The sequence below is a fragment of the Lutra lutra genome, chromosome 18, assembly GCF_902655055.1.
Source record: "Lutra lutra chromosome 18, mLutLut1.2, whole genome shotgun sequence".
Lineage (NCBI taxonomy): Eukaryota > Metazoa > Chordata > Mammalia > Carnivora > Mustelidae > Lutra > Lutra lutra.
The window spans coordinates 3,077,074-3,094,662 of NC_062295.1; the positions used below are offsets into that span (position 1 = coordinate 3,077,074).

At 43.4% G+C, this 17,589-nt stretch overlaps 1 protein-coding gene across 2 annotated transcripts in view; it reads right to left on the bottom strand.

Annotated features, from left to right (window-relative positions):
* CREBBP (CREB binding protein) overlaps positions 1–17,589 on the bottom strand; it is a 125,798-nt gene that overhangs the window by 86,712 nt on the left and 21,497 nt on the right. For both annotated transcript variants that reach the window (XM_047714596.1, XM_047714595.1), the window contains exon 2: positions 13,634–14,346. In XM_047714596.1, coding sequence (XP_047570552.1) covers positions 13,634–14,346 — 713 coding nt within the window. The remainder of the gene's footprint in view (positions 1–13,633; positions 14,347–17,589) is intronic.

Here is a 17,589-nt window from a genome sequence, read left to right on the forward strand (position 1 = left end):
TCTGACCATTAAATGAATGAGAAATGAGCAACCAAATAATATCTGCAAAATTCCCAAATATTTGAAAATTAAGCAACATGCTTCCACGTAAACACGAATCAAAAAAGAAATCACAAGTAAAATACAGAAATACTATGAACTAAATGGCAATGAAAACAAAACATCACAGTTTATGGGATGCACTATGGAGCAATCCTTTGGATGAAATTTACTGCTCGAATGTTAATTACTGTTAAAGTTTAAAATCAGTGGTCTAAGTGCCTACCCCAAGAAGCTAACAAGAGCAAAATAAACCCAAATTAATTGGAAAGAAATTAAGAAAAATGGCATTAATGATACAAAAAACAAGAAAGGTGATAAATCAAAAATTGATTGTTTGAAGAACTAAAGCTCACAGACCCCTACCCAGTGTGATCAGGGAGAAACAAGAGAGAAGCAGAAACTATAAACCCACGATTGAAGGGGAGGGCACTGGCCATTAATTACAGATTCTACAGATATTAGAAGGAAATTAGGGTAATATTATGAGCACATTTATGGCAAATGAACTTAGATTAAATGGATAACCCCCTTGAAAAATAAAGTCCCAGTACAAAAGAAGCACAAAGAAGTGAAAATTTTGAAGTGCCTGTACCCATGAAATGAACTGAATAATAATTAAAAATCTTCCCATCAGGGGCGCCTGGGTGGCTCAGTGGGTTAAAGCCTCTGCCTTCGGCTCAGGGAGCCCTGCATCAGGCTCTCTGCTCAGCAGGGAGCCTGCTTCCCCGGGCCCCTCACCACCGCCTGCCTCTCTGCCTACTTGTGATCTCTGTCAAATAAATAAATAAAATCTTAAAAAAAAAAAAATCTTCCCATCAGAAACACTTCTGATGGCTTTACTGGCGTATTTTATGAAACACTTAAGGACTAAACAATACTAATCTTAGACAAACTCTTTCAGGAAAGAAGGGAAGGGTAACTGTTGCAAAGTAATTCTGTGAAGCCGGCAGGGTCTCCATATCAAAAACATGTAAGGACATGGCAAGACAAGCATACATCCATATCCCTCATGAACACAGATGCAGTATTTTATTTTTTTAAAGATTTTATTATAGATTTTATTTAAAGATTTTATTTATTTGACAGACAGATCACAAGTAGGCAGAGAGGCAGGCAGAAAGAGAGGAAGAAGCAGGCTCCCTGCTGAGCAGAGAGCCCGATGCAGAGCTCAATCCCAGGACTCTAGGATCATGACCCGAGCTGAAGGCAGAGGCTTAACCCACTGAGCCACCCAGGCGCTCCTGGATGGTATTTTCATACATCAGATCCAATAATACATAGAGAAGACCATGCGCCATGAGCAAGGGAAGCTATTCCAGGAATGTAAGGCTGGTTCAACATTCAGAAAGATGTTCTTCACCACATTAGTAAAATAAAGAAAATTTCTATGATCATCTCAACAGACACAGAAGTATCTGATGACGTTCAGCAAAGATTTATGGTCAACAGACTCGGCAAAGTCAGAAGAGCAGGGGACTTTCTTAGTCAAGAAGATTCTAAAAAGGCTACAACTAACACCACACTTAGAAACAGCGACAGGACGCTTTCCTCCACAGGTCACGAACAACACAGGGGGTGTGTGCTTACACAACTTTCATGCAACACTGTACTAAAGATCCCAGGCAGAGCAATAAAGCCCAAAAAATAAGTGTAGAAGAAGAAAAGTCTCTATTCAAAGACAACATGACTTAGAAAATTTTAAGGCATTTACCAAATAAATAACAGAACCAATAATGGAGTTTAGCAAGGTTACAGGACATAATGTTAACACATGAAAGTTATATTTCTCTGTATTAACAAAAAACAATTCAACCAATGATATAAAACTTAGAAATTAAACGGAAATGAAAAAGAGGAACCAAGCAACCTGATTTTAATACTTACCAGAAACCTAAAGAAACGGACAGACAGATGGGATAGACCAGAACAGGGGTGGCAGACTTCTTCTGTAGAGAACAGTTACTAAAGCTTTTAGTCTTACAGACTTAGTCTTAGCTATGGTACTTAGCTATGGTTTCCATCCCTCATTCTTTCATTATTTGTTTTTCAGCTTGTTTTTTAACCAACCCTTTTAAAATATAAAAGCCATTCTCATGTTGTGGGCCATATAAAAACTGTCCACAGGCCAGATCTGGCCCCTGGGTTGTAGCTTGCTAACTCCTGGACTAGAGAGTCTAGAAACAGAACCCTCGTTATCCAGTCAATTCCATTCCTAGTTATTTATCCAAGAGAAATGAAAATTTACGTCCACACAAAGACTGACAAAATGTTCACCGGAGCTTTATTCTTGATGCTCCAAACTGAAAACCACCACAACCTCCACAAACAGGAGACTGGATAAGCAAATCGCAGTGCACTCCCACAACAGAATACTATTTGGCAGTAAAAAGAACTGAACTCGGGAATTACATGGATGAATCTAAGAACACGCTTTAAGCAAAAGAAGCCTTGCAACTGGCTTCTATTCTATTCTAGCCACAGGATTCTATTTACACTGAGTCTGAGAACACGTACAATGTGAAAGAAATCAGTCGTAGGAGCGGGGTGGAAGGACAGGGGAAGGGAGAAACGCAAAGGTACTTTCTTACTTTCTGGGATAATGGAAACACCCTGTATCCTGACAGGGGTGTGAGCTACAACTGCATGAGTTCTGACAAATCCATTAACACTAAGACCTGTCCATTTCACCGTATGTACATTACATTTCCAAAAATAATAAAACAATAAAACATTTGAAAATTAACAGGTATTTAGTAGGTCTTTAACTCCAGATCCTAACAGTTGACCTTTAGCTGTAAAGTAACAAGACTGAGTAGGTCTCCTTACAAGTGTTACTCTTCAAAACAGGCACCTGGGATGGGCGCCTGGGTGGCTCAGTGGATTAAGCCACTGCCTTCGGCTCAGGTCATGATCTCAGGGTCCTGGGATCGAGTCCCGCATCGGGCTCTCTGCTCAGCGGGGAGCCTGCTTCCCTCTCTCTCTCTCTCTCTCTCTGCCTGCCTCTCTGCCTACTTGTGATCTCTGTCTGTCAAATAAATAAATAAATAAATAATCTTTAAAAAAAAAAAAACCAAAAAAAAAACAGGCACCTGGGAGACTTACTAATCAAGGTATTCCTTGTTGCTATCATGCAAAACATTCATTCAGTTTGTCTTACATAACATAATCTGTTACAAAGTTAACTATAAAAAAGAAACATGACTTCCACTTTGACTTTAAAAAGAGATACATAATTATAGATAAAAATCTGGTAAGGAAGACATCGAAAAGGTAACACTAATTTTGAACTAGGTGATAGTATCCTCACGAGCAATGTTTTCTTCTCTAGACTTCCAATATTTTATACAATATAGAACTATTTCCATTATTAGAAAATATTCTCTGAAAACATTAGAAAAGCAGTCTCATTATCACTTCAAATGTTCTGTGGTTATCTCAAATCCTTTCTGAAAGAAAGCACCAGCCACCTAACCCATCTTCCCTGAGAGTTTTTCAGTAATCCCAGGCACAGCGCTAAGAAGTAGGGGCACACCATCTCATTCAATCAGCACAACTCTCTGGGACAGATATTATTATGAACACCCCCCTTTAATCTACACAATTCTCAAAGGCAGGTACTATTATTATCCTCATTTAAAAGACAAAAAACTAAGACCCAGAGCGATTACATAAATTTTCCCACAGCAGATAATTAGCAGAGGAGCCTGGGTTTGAACCGAGGCAGCTTCCTCCAGAGCTCTGGCTCTGCTCTTAAGAACAGACCCGTACTTGGTCTGGGGAAGGCGGTGGCGGCAGTGGCGACAGTGGCGGCGGCTACTACTATGAAGAGGAAGAAAAAAGGAGGAGGAAGAGGATCAAGCACCACCTGTAGCCAAGCCATTTAATATACATACACAGTCTCATTTATTTTTTTTAAAGATTTTATTTATTTATTTGACAGAGAGAAATCACAAGTAGGCAGAGAGGCAGGCAGAGAGAGAGGAGGAAGCAGGCTCCCTGCCGAGCAGAAAGCCCGATGTGGGGCTCGAACCCAGGACCTGGGATCATGACCTGAGCCGAAGGCAGCGGCCTAACCCACTGAGCCACCCAGGCGCCCCCACAGTCTCATTTAATTAAAAGGTCTGAAAAAGAAACAAATTCATGAATAATTTTTCAGAAGATTTTATTTATTTGAGAGAGTGCGCAAGAGCAAGCATGCATGAGTAAGTCAGGCAAGCATGCATGAGTCCAAGCATGCACAGGAGGGGGAAGGAGACTCCCCAGCAAGCAGAGAGCCTGATGGGGAGCTCGATCCCAGGACCCCAGGCTCATGACCTGAGCCGAAGGCAGATGCTTAACGGACTAAGCTACCCAACTACCCCAAATTCATGGATAATCATCATGGGAAGCTGGGCACAGCTGTGAGCACCTTCCATTAAGATCATGGATATGATTACCGAGCTGGCTTAACGTTTTCCCCCAAAACTGGTGCCTACTGGAGCTACACGCAACTCACGGCATGCTGCATTCAAAGCTCTGTCTTCTATGAAGTGGTCTATGAACTGACCACTGATTTTCACTGTGACTTTAAGAAAAGGTCAAATTAGGATGTAGTTAAAATTCCCTTATCTTCTTTGTATTAGTTCAAGGATCAGATGAAAGGATTAGATTACATGAAAACAAGGAAAACATCAGACAAAGGTACAGTATTATTTCTCTTGCTATTAAGTATTAGAGATTTCCTATCATCGTTCAAAAATAGAGAAGGTGGATGAGTAATTCATTCCTTCAAGATCCAACTTGGCTCTACTAATTCTTTACACACTATGTTCTGCTAATTCTCTCCTTTGGCACACAGGTTCTCAGAGGGTGGTCACAGACCAGCAAAACCAGGGTCACATGCGAGTTGGCAAAATGAAATAAAATAAAAGCAAATTCTTGGGTCCCACCCCGAGCCCACTGAATCAGGAACTCTGGGGAGGGGGTCCAGGATTCTGGGTTAACAAGCCTGCAGCAGATTCTGGCTGACTGGGCCCAAGGGGTCTTCATCTAAATCAAAGCCTTTACCCCTTAGGGAGAGCTCCAGGCAAAAGTAAGTTCTGTGTTTTCTGACCACTTTCCAAAAAAGAATATTCCAAAAATGTTATTTAAAAAAAAAAAAAAAGCCCTCAGCTCACCCCTTTTGAAGACAGCTTACTATGCAAACTACTTTGGTCCCTTTCAGATTTGTTACTTCTAAGAAAGGACTAACAGGATTTCTAGGGTTGCAAAAGCACACTTTTTATCAACCTTAGAATTAGAGAGATACTGCACCCCTGGCAACACATATCACAACACCATCCCTTCTATCAGCTGCTGACTTTCCTCCGCTACCCTCTCCATACAGAGCAACAACTCAACACCTGTACCCAGGAGACTAACTTAAGTGTACAGCTTCCAGTTTCTATTTGAATTTATCTTTTCTGCTTTCCTTCTAAAAGACAAGCATTTGGGTTATTTTCAGTGGAAAACTAGAACATGCTACCAAAGAGATAACATATCAGGTTCTGCCACTGTTGAAGTTAAGACGGTTTCCTTTTTTCTTTTTAAGTCATATCACGCCTTGTTAACATTATTGCTATGTTGTTGAAATAGCTTATATATGTATTTTTTAATTAATTTATTTACCTGACAGAGAGAGATCAGAAGTAGGCAGAGAGGCAGGCAGAGAGAGAGAGGAGGAAGCAGGCTCCGTGGAATGCAGAGAGCCCGATGCGGGACTCCATCCAAGGACCCTGAGATCATGACCTGAGCCGAAGGCAGAGGCTTAACCCACTGAGCCACCCAGGTGCCCCACAACTTATATTTTCTATTTTAAATTATTTCTTTAAGATCCACGAAATTAGGAATAAGAAAGTAGAAATAATCACAAACATTGAGTAAGTCTAAAATTATAATAAAGATTTTTTTGCACAGCTCTAAGCTAATGAATCTTAAAGCCTGGATGAAAAGAAAAAAATTTTTTTAAAGATTTATTTATTTGGGGGGCGCCTGGGTGGCTCAGTGGGTTAAGCCACTGCCTTCGGCTCAGGTCATGATCTCAGAGTCCTGGGATCGAGCCCCGCATCGGGCTCTCTGCTCAGCAGGGAGCCTGCTTCCTCCTCTCTCTGCCTGCCTCTCTGCCTGCTTGTGATCTCTCTCTGTCAGATAAATAAATAAAATCTTTAAAAAAAAAAAAAAAAGATTTATTTATTTGAGAGAGAGAGACAGAGACACAGAGAGAGGAGGGGCAGAAGGAGAGATAGTCTTAAGGAGACTCTGCAGCCAAGGGCAAAGACTGATATGGGGCTCCATCTCATGATCCTGAGATCACAACCCAAGACTAAACCTAGAATCAGATGCTTAACTGACTGTGCCACCCAGGTCCCCCCAAAAGAATTTCTGTTAAGATATAAATTACAAAACTGACTCAAGACGGACTGCAAAGATCAGTAATGTCCCTTAGTCAGACTATGTGGAATCCAATCCTGGTTCTGCCACTGTGCTTAGTCAACTTTCCTTCATTTCTCTACTCTGTGTTCTTCCATTTCTTAATCTGTGACATGGAAATAGTACATACTACCCACTTCCTCTATTTTTATGAAGAATGAAAGTTAAATATTTTTGAGTTTTTCTCAAACTTAGACTTTGGGGTTTTTTTGGTTTTTTTTTTTTTTTTTTTTTTTTTTAAGATTTTTATTTATTTGAGACAGAAAGAGAGAGAGAGGCAGGCAAAGGAGAGGGTGCAGCAGGCTCCCTGCTAGGCAGAGTGCCCAACACAGGGCCTTGATCGCAGACCCTGGGATCATGATCTGAGCCAAAGGCAGACACTTAACAGACTCAGCCACCCAGGAGTCCCAAATTTAGACTTTTCTCAAAGAAAAATATATTGAGGGGCGCCTGGGTGGCTCAGTGGGTTGGGCCGCTGCCTTCGGCTCAGGTCATGATCCCAGGTCCTGGGTTCGAGCCCCGCATCGGGCTTTCTGCTCAGCGGGGAGCCTGCTTCCTCCTCTCTCTCTGCCTGCCTCTCTGCCTACTTGTGATTTCTCTCTGTCAAATAAATAAATAAATAAATAAATAAAGAAAAATACATTGACCAAAGACATCAATTGCCTAAAAGGTCCAGGATCTATAGAAAATATCAAGAGTGCTATCGAAGATCTTCAGTCACCCCCCAGAGAAAAAAAAAAACTTTAGACCCATAGAGTTAAACAGTGATCTCTCTCAATTCTTCAAGAAACAGATCACATGTTAAACCATTCCAGAGAAGAGATGTGAAAGATTTCCAAACTCATTTTGACCAAGTTACAGAACACTGATATCAAAACCTGACAAAACACAAAACAGAACAATGGATCAATCTCACTACTGATTAGTGAGAAGCAAAAATTCTAAATTTTTCTCAACACTAGCAAATAAAATTCAGCAATACATTAGCTTTCAAATTCACAATTACAGAGATGGTTTGATTTGATATGAGGAAACCTACTGAGGTAATTTGTCACATAAATAAGACAGAAGAGAAAAATCACAGCATAATCACATCACAGATATTAAAAGGAATTTCATAAAATCAGCAACTAACAAATACGGATTAGATTATGTTCCAATTTAAAATGGCTGCAAACCAAAGCTCACATCATACTTAGTAATAAAACACTAGATAAAACTCTAAGTCAGATACAAGACAGGGAAGTCCAAGAACATAAATACTGGTAGAAATACTGGCAAGAAGAGGAAAGTATCAGAAACGCAAAGATGACTGTCTACTAGGAAAACACAAGAGAATCACCTGAAAAAGTATTAGAATAAAAGAATTCCACAAAGTGGCCAAGATCACCAAAGTAACACACACATATATGTTACCATCTTTCCTCTACTAAAACAGTGATCACATAAAGAAAGAGAGTAACTCATCCAAAGCAACAATAAATCCACCAATACATGTGAAAATAAACTTAGTAAGAAAGGTGTATCACCTACATAAAGAAAACTATACTATGCATCTGAGCATGAAAAGGTTCCATGAAAAGACCTAACTTGTATGTTTAGGATAAGATGACTCATGAAGCCACAAAACTATTATAACACCAAATTCCTTCTTAAATGATTTATAAAGTTCAATACAATCCCAATCAAATTCTGAGATTTTGTTCGTTTTTAAGAATTTGAAAGACAGTTCCAAAGCTTATCTGAAACGATAGTTCTTGACCTTGGCTGTCATGGAAAGGGAACTGTGAACCGCATCAATGCTCACGCCACATCCCAAAGAATCTAATGTAATTGGTGTGCAGTGGGGTTCAGGCATTGTATTTCTAAAAAATCTCCCCAGGTAACTTCCATGTGCAGATAGGGTTGAGAATGACACACCTCGAAGAACTGTCTTGTAACGGTGGCCATGAAAGCAGTGAATTCTTTAAAGGGAATGATGAGCAACGACCTCCCTCACGTGCTGAAGTTCATTACATTTCTGGCACAGGATGCGCAAGGATCAATGAAACAAACAAACCAACGAATAGTCCAGAATTAGACCTAAACCATGTATATTTGAAACGGAGTAAAACATAACAGAAATGGGGGGCGCCTGGGTGGCTCAGTGGGTTAAGCCGCTGCCTTCGGCTCGGGTCATGATCTCGGAGTCCTGGGATCGAGCCCCGTATCGGGCTCTCTGCTCAGCGGGGAGCCTGCTTCCTCCTCTCTCTCTCTGCCTGCCTCTCTGCCTGCTTGTGATCTCTGTCTGTCAAATAAATAAATAAATAAAATCTTTAAAAAAAAACAAACAAAACATAACAGAAATGGTATGTCACATTAGTGGGGAAAAAGCTGGATCAGCACTATCTAAATAAATGGCACTGGGATGACGACTACAATTTGGAAAAAAATAAACAGCTAGATCTCTATCTCACTCAGGCCAAAATCAATTCTGAGCTAAATACCCAAGATAAAAGGGGAAAAAATACAGAATATTTCATAATTTTGGAATAGAGAAAGCATTCCTAAACATAACGTAAAACCCAAAAGCCGAAAAAGAAAATGGATAAATCTGTTTCTGTAAAAACTGAAAATTTCCATTTGGTAAAAACACAGAAATATCGAATTTGTAAACCCTAGTAGCTATATGCCTGGTAAACCAGACTTCAGCAAATACAAAAGAGGGGGAAAAGCTTACATTTATTAAAAGGTCTTAACTTTGAATACACAAATATTAAGAATTCAAGCCAACAAGAAAAAAAGGGAAACACAACAGAAAGAGGACATGAATAGTACAATGTAAATGCCCATGAATTCATGAAGAGACATTTTTGCCTAAGAGAATGGCAAATCAGCAAAAGGATGCTATCAGTGTTGGTAAGAATCGGGGGATGGGAGTTAAGGGGGGTGGGTGGGACAGGGACTCACTGGCTTTTGGTAAGAGTCTAATCTGCACAATGTTTATGGAGTATTTGACAATAGCTACGCTTACCAAAAATGTCAATATTCTTTATTTTTTTTTATTGTTTTTTAAAAAATGTCAATATCCTTTAATCCAGAAGTCTCACTACCAAGATTTTTTTTTTTTCTTTTTTGGTTAAGTGATAGAGTTTTATTAAGCAGGGGCATGTAGAAAGCCCTCCAGAGTCAGAGGGGTCCCAAGAGGGTTGCCCCACTACCAGGAATTTATCTAGTGACACTCAGCCGTACAAAGATGTATTATCAAAACTGTTATATCAGCAAAACATTGGAAACTACCTAAATGTACAGCCATCAGGGCACTAGTCATATAAATTAAGATATACCCAAATCAGGGACCACTACCATACCATACCCAGTAAGAAGGACTGAGCTCAATCTAACACAGAACTTCCGACTTACATTAAAGTGGCAGGAAGGAGGCCTGTGTGTGTACATACACACATAACGGGAGGGCCAGAGCGAGAGATTATACTACACCACTCTTTATGTTTAGGACACACACACACACGCCCACCTCTCTAAGCCTCTATACGCACAGATCATCCCCTACAGGATAGATAAGAAATAGTCGCCTTTGGTGAGATAATTTGGGAGAGCCAAAGGTCAAGAGTTAAGGGAGATATTTCAGCTCTCTTAGTGCCTTTTTCTTTTCTTTCTTTCTTTTTTTTTTTTGTGGTTTGTTGTTAAACCATGTACAGGATTACTTTCTAAAAACAAAACTTTTAACAAAACCTTTGACCCAATAACCTCACTTTTCAGAATCTATCCTATGATACCCCCACAAAAAGATACATTTATTGCAGCTGTACTAATGAAAAATCAAAAACGATCCAAATGTTCATCATCAGAGGAGTAGAGCAATAAATTATGGTACATCCTATAATGAAATACTTTGCTATCAGCAGGAAAACAAGGGAAATCTGTGTGTGCTGATAAGGAAAGGCAAGTAGGGTATGTACTGTTACATAAAATAACCAGGTGCTTATGTAGCTTGGTTCCATTTCTTATTCACATGTATCTGGGGGTGCCGGGGCAGCTCAGTCAGTTCAGCATCTGACTCTTGGTCAGTCAGGTCTTGCTCTCAGGGTCCTGAGTTCAAGCCTCCAGTGGCCTCCACAATGGGCAAGGAGGCTACTTAATAAAACAAAACAAAAACAAAACACAAACAAGAAAAAAAAGTGGTCACCTGTAAAGAATGAGGTGACTCTTTTCTATTGTTTGAATTATTTTATAGGAAATCTGCATTTCATTTGTGATAATTTTTTTAAAAGATTTTATTTTATTTGACAGAGAGAAAGAGGAGGAGAACCAGACTCCCCACTGAGCAGGGAGCCAGATGTAGGACTCGGTTCTAGGACCCTGGACTATGACCCAAGCCAAAGGAAGACGTTCAACAATTAAGCCACCCAGATGCCCTATGATGATAATTTTTTAAACAAAATTATCTTTTAAAAAGTTTCTTCTTCCTCCTGTGCATCTTAAAATCTTCGACTTAAAACGAGCTTGTCTCTTGCTCTTAACCATTTCCCCATAACTATTAGTTCTTTTGTCCCCCTGAAAAGCCATGACAACCCTTCCAAAAAACACCAGTCCCTGTGTTTCCTTTGCCACCAGCCTCTTTGGGATACCTACAGGGAACAGAGATGACTGTCCCCAAAACACTAACTTGGCTGCCGTTCCACACAGTGAACACTCGCAAAGTGTTGTCTGAAAGAGAGATCACTCTGTACAAAGGAATGAAAGCCCCGGGCGCCCAGAGGAGCACGCAGTGGCAGAGACACACCGACAGAGCCCAGACTGCAGGAAACCTGCCAGAACCAATAAACAAAACAACCAGATTCTTCAACAAGTGAATTGAACGGATCCTAGAAATTAACAGATTCTCAAGAGTCATATCCACTAGCTACTCCAATTGTTGGGGAGGGGGCGCGCTATAAAAACAAATTAGGACACAAGAGACCACTGGAATCTGATTTATCTAGCAGACCTCGAGGACATGAAGAAATCATTCATTTATTTACATGTGAGAATGGCGCTAGGTTTAGGTCTATCCTGTCTAACTTTTAGAAATATACATTACCAGTGGCTCACCAAGTCCAGTCAAGGAGCCCAGATACCTTTTAGAGAGGAGAGGGTCATGATGTCAAAACTATTCTCATAAAATACAAAGACATTATTGCCTTTTTTACTCTCATTCTCTCACAGAAACACAGAGGCACTTTCCAGTAGCTCTGTGTCCAGTGGTATCACCGTGCTTACTAATAGCTAATGGAATGTGTGCTTGGTTTTCAAAATTCTGTTTCAGTACTTAATATGGCAAATACTGATAACTCTAACCCGTATTTTAAAGAAATCTTCTTGGGGCCTCAACAGTTAAGATTATTCAGGAATCCAAAGACCAAAAAGTTTGAGAACACTTGCATTAAACTACTATGTCTACTTTTACACAGGATTTAAATTCTCCAAAATAAAACATTTTTTTGTAAGGGGGTGGCATGGATTGATGAGTCAGCGGGAAAGAGCAAACATCAGGCTGACCAGAGCCCTAAACCCACAGCAATGTCTTCTCAACCTACCTCTAGAAGGCAAGTGCATACACAGACCCTTCTGCAAACACCAGGGACAACTGAAGTTGAAGTTCACATTCCTTCCCCTTTAACAACAAATGACTGTTGAACAATGTGGGAGTTTGAAGCCTCCACCCCTGCCCAGTGGGAAAATGGCATAAAGATTATGACTTCCTAAAACTTAATAACTAATAGCCTACTACTGCCCGGAAGCCTGGCCAACAACATAAATAGTCAATCAGCACATGTTTTGTATATGCACTATATACGGTTTTCCTACAATAAAGATGGAGAAAACATTACTAAAATCAAAAGGAAAATACATTTATAGTACTGTATTTACCCCCTCACACACAAAAAAGGGCAAAAAACAAAACCACCACCGCCCACGTGTAAGTAGACTCACATAGTTCAAGCCTGTGTTGTCCAAGGGTCAACTGTACTTCATTTTTATTTCTTAAGTTAAAAAAGAAATTGTCTCCTTACCGAAGACAGTGCCAGGGCTTCATCTGCGTCTCCTCGCACCCGAGACAGCCTTGCGGGGAAACTGTGTGCTACCCTTTCCTGCCCTCTTCCTTCATATGGAATAATCAAATCCAAGAAACAACCCAGACTGTTCTACTGTTCTAGAATTTGCTGTTGCAAATACTGCCTGCCACAGGTGGCTGCCACTGAGGGGCCCCCCGTCTCGGAGCCACCGTGGCATCGGCTCCCTCACTGGGAACCTGCTTGCACCCAACCTCCTTGTCAGCCTCCGGCATCCAAGCTGTCCCTCATCTACCTTGGCATCTGCCCTCCCTGTCCTCCAGGTTCAGCCCCTGCTCTGCAGGCCGGCCGCAGGGCTGGCAGCTGAAACCCAGAGCAGCGCTCTCAAGCTGCGCGCACCTCGCAGCCACCTGGAGGCTCCGGAGAGCGCAGGGTGCCGGCCCCGCCCGGGTCTGAGTACAGTAGCCCCTGGGGCTTCTAACAAGTCCCAGCCGCAGCCACAGCCACGGACCTCGATCTGGGGACCACCGCCCCGGAGCTCCTTCCGTGACCCGCAGGCCCACTCTGCCCCTGGCTCTGCTGCCTCCCTCACTGTGAGTCCCGGCAGCGTGGGGACAAGCTGGGAACACAGCTTCTTGGCTGTTAAGATGGAGACTGTGGCAAAAGACACTTCACCAGGTGAACATAAGAAGAGAAAGAAACAGCGAGTAAGAACTCCATCAGCTGAGAAAGGAGAGGGACAGCAGCCTCCACCAGACTCCGCACGCAACAGAAGGCGATTCCCAGCCCAAGCTGCCTCTCTCAGCCACGTGGTCCTACCTCCGCCATCGTGCTCGGAGGCTGCGAACGGGCCACCGGCCGAACACATCCCCTGTGTCTACAAATGCTCCGGTGCAGACTGCTGTACTTCGGCTTCCTGAAAAGCTCCCACTTTAAAGACAGGGGCAGGGATCTTTATCTCTGGGTTCCAGATACCAAACCTCCCTCTTGCAAATCTGAGGGGCAGGAACAGGCCGCCCCGTCCCACTTCACCACTGCACCCCCCTCCCCGCTAGCAGCAAGTATTCAAAGCGCATAAGCTCACTTACCTTGGTCATGCCTCCTGCCTGCGCCGTGTTCAGTCCGGCGTGACTGGCCATTTGCGGTGAAACCTGGGTTAACGTCTCCGCCAGCACACTACTCGCGGCCCCCTGCATGGCTGGAGCAGGGTACGGCATCCCAGCTCCCCTTCCTCTGCCTGCGGCCCCAAGAGATCCATTCATGACCTGCGCCTGTCCTTGCTGGGCCTGGTTCATTAAACTGTGGCCAGAGTTACTATTGAGGAGGCCCGGGTGGGTCTGGTTGAAGTTAGCGTTCATGCAGATCCCAGGTCCCGTCTGCGACGTGGCAGGGCTGCTGGTCACCAGCCCCACTTGCTTTTGTGCTTGCGGATTCAGTGCTTGGGAAGCAGGGGGAGTGGGCCCAGAGGTGCTGGCTGCCTGCTTGGGCAGGCTGGGGGCTGCAGAATCTCCCTGGTTCAGAGGGCTCTTGCCCATGGCACCCAAGCTGGCCATGTTCGCGCTGTTCGGCTGCCCTTGCGCCTGGCCACCCAGGCCTTGCTGCGCAGGGCTGCTGGCGCTGACATTTCCTATTCCTGGGTTCATACTAGAGCCGCCGCCTCCACGTAGAAGCTCCGACAGTTGCTTGTGTTTGGAAGCAGCATCTGGAACAAGGTTCCCGCTGTTTAAAAGGCTTAATTCTCCTCCATTGGGGATCAGCTCATCAGGAAGATCATTTTCCAAGTCAAACAATGATCCAAAATCTAGAAATTAAACAGAAATGGAAATGAGACACGAAACAACCATAACGGCTTTCCAACTGTCACGTTACTACGATCTTAACCTAAAGGAGCACTTCACACCGAACACTAGCGTGTCTTTTTTTCCACTGTTTTTATTTTTTAAAAGATGTTACTTACTTATTTGAGAGAGAGGGACAATGTGTGAGAAAGAGCACAAGCAGGTGGAACTCCAGAGGGAGAGAGAGAAGGGGAAGGATGAGGAAACTCTCCGCTGGGCAGGGAGCCCCAGGTGGGACTCGATCCCGGAGATCATGACCCGAGCGGAAGGCAGCCGCTTAACGGACTGAGCCACCTAGGAGCCCCAGAACACTAGCATGTCTTAACAGTAATGTCAAAAGGACTTGAAACTTCATTTGGGAAAATAAAAAAGGAAGAATATTTTTCAAATTCTGAAGAGGGAAAAGTTAAACAGAGATGAGAGGAGGGTTAGCCCCACTAGATGTCACCACATATTCTAAAACAGTAATTAAATCGTGTGGCTTGAGGAGAATTGTACATATACAAACTAAAGGAAATCAATGGGGAGTTAAACCTTCACTGAATTTGTTAAAATGTTTTTTAAGAATATATGTGTGCAAAAAAGTAACTGGGCATCTGGTTAAATGAACAGCAATTTGGGAGAATTAAGTAAAGCCTAACTTTAAGTGATTACATATTTAAAAGGTAAATTATTTAAAAGACCCCACCCAAGCCTAAAGAGAAAATGAGAGTTCTCCAAACGTTGAAGCTGCAGAAAATATAGATGTATAAAGAAACTAAAAATAGTTAAAAGAAAATAGTTCAACAACTACTTGTCTCACATGAAAGGGGCTGACATCAGCCATGCAGAAGGATGGGCAGCGCACGGACTCCTAAGTATAAGGACAGAAAGATAAGGATCAAAAAGAAGACAGAACAGTCAAGGGAAGAGATCATCCTTCCTGGTAATAATGACAAGTACAGCAACTTCTTCCTCCTGGTCCCTCTCAAAGTGCCATTTCTCTAACATGTGGCCTGTGTGTCATCTCTAGTCCCTCGGTGACCACACTCTCTTCAGACTACAACACCCTGGCCACACGCGCGTGCGCGAAGGACGAGATGTGCAGAACACCACCAGAGCAGCATTGTGTGTAACATCAGAACAAGGGCGAACAACACACGGAGGCAGGTCGGCCTCAGAACCGCAGCCCTGCCTCCGGCTCCTACGTCTTAGCTCTAAGTCACCTAGACCTTCTGTGCCTCGGGGTCTTCCATCCGGAAACTGGGCGGTGATAATGGCCACCACATCTCACAGGGTTTCATGGGGACTGAATGAACGAATAAATGTAAAGCACTTCAACCGACAGTGCCTGTGGGTGGTTAAGTGTACTGTCAGTATCAGCTGTTATCCAGTAACAGAAGGTTTAATAAATTACCATATAATCCTAGAAAACACTACACATCTGGGGTGCCTGGGTGGGTCAGTCAATCGGGCATCCAACCCTGGACTTTGGCTCAGGGTCATGAAATCGAGCCCCATGCTCAGCACGGCATCTGTGTGACTCTATCCCTCTCCCTCTGCCCCTGCCCCCACTCACTCTATTTAAAATAAATAAATAAAACCTTAAAAAAATTATACCCCTACTAAATTAAGAACACTGTAAAAATGTAGGAAAATGTGTGTGTGATGTAAAAACATGCCAATGGCACATCAAGTAAGATCAGAACTGCAGTGTGTGCGCGTGGGCAGTGGCTGGTAAGGACACCCCAAAATAAAGAGTCGCGCTGGCAGAAGTGGGGGGTGACGAGCGCAGGAGGCTTTCTGCTGTTGTTGCAAACACAGCCCCCCGCCCACTTTGAGAAAACAACTGTCTGCTCCGCGGGGTCAGACCCTAACACCGCCTCCCCCCGCAACCCACTCGGGCGGCTGCTCTGCGGTTCCGCTAAGGAGCAACCACACCTTCCCAGCCGCAGGAGCAGGAGTGACTGGGGAAGCCACCCCCTGTGAGCAGCTTCTCCTTGCGGGTGACACAATCCCAGCTAAGGGGTCAACGGCAAGGTGGCCACGATATGTGGAGAAGGTCTTCCTTCTACTGGGAAGGGATGCTGGGGAAGAAGTCTCCCTTCCCTTCAGCACACTTCATGGTGGACCGGCGGCAGCCGCCCGCACACAGGAGAGGAGGCGTCCCGCACACACCTCGGTGACTGCGGCGCAAACTCCAATGCCCGAGCGCCCCACCTTCAGATTTCTCACTAGAGGACAAAATCCATTTCCTGTGATTTAACCCATTCTAGCCGAAGTTTTACGTCACCCAAAGTTCAAACTCCTTCATAAGGCATATGAGGCCATGAGAATGTGGCTCCTGACCACTTCTCAGCCCTCCTTTCCCCTGGCACCTTCTGATGCACCCTACCCTCCGGCCACAACAGGGAGCTGTCACATGCAACAGAAATCCTTCTGGATGTTCTCTCTTGTCTACAAAGCCACACCCCTATCTCTCACTCAGATTAAGTGCAGTGACTACTAAGACTTTTCTCTGGGCCATCCATGCAGAACAGACCAGTCCTTCCTGTCAGCCTCCGGAGCTCTCTGTACATCCATGTCCAGCAAACCACCTCTAACTAGCACATACCTATTTCATCCTACCCGACTACAAGGAATTAGGGATTACTTGCAACTGCACACACACACACGTTTCTGCAGAACCTGTGAGATTAAGTTGCAGACACATGAGCCTTTCCTCCCAAGTATTTGACCATGAATCTTTTTTTTAATTCTTTTTGTTTGTTTTTTAATTTATTTGACAGAGAGATCACAAGTAGGCAGAGAGGCAGGCAGAGTGAGAGGAGGAAGCAGGCCCCTCGCTGAGCAGAGAGCCTGATGTGGGGCTCGATCCCAAGAACCTGAGATCATGACCTGAGCCGAAGGCAGAGGCTTAACCCACTGAACCACCCAGGCGCCCCTGACCATGCGTTTTCGAAGAACATCCTTGTACAAAAACACGGGACATTTATCAAACTTCGTAAATTTAACACTGACATAATACTTAATATACTGATCATCTTTACTCAAATTTAGCCAGCTATCTCAATAATGCCCTTTATTATTATTTTTTTAAATTTAATTTTATTTTTTTATGTGACAGAGAGATCACAAGTACGCAGAGAGGCAGGGAGAGAGAGAGGGGGAAGCAGGCTCCCCAACAGGAAGAGAGCCCGATGCGGGGCTTGATCCCAGGCCCCAAG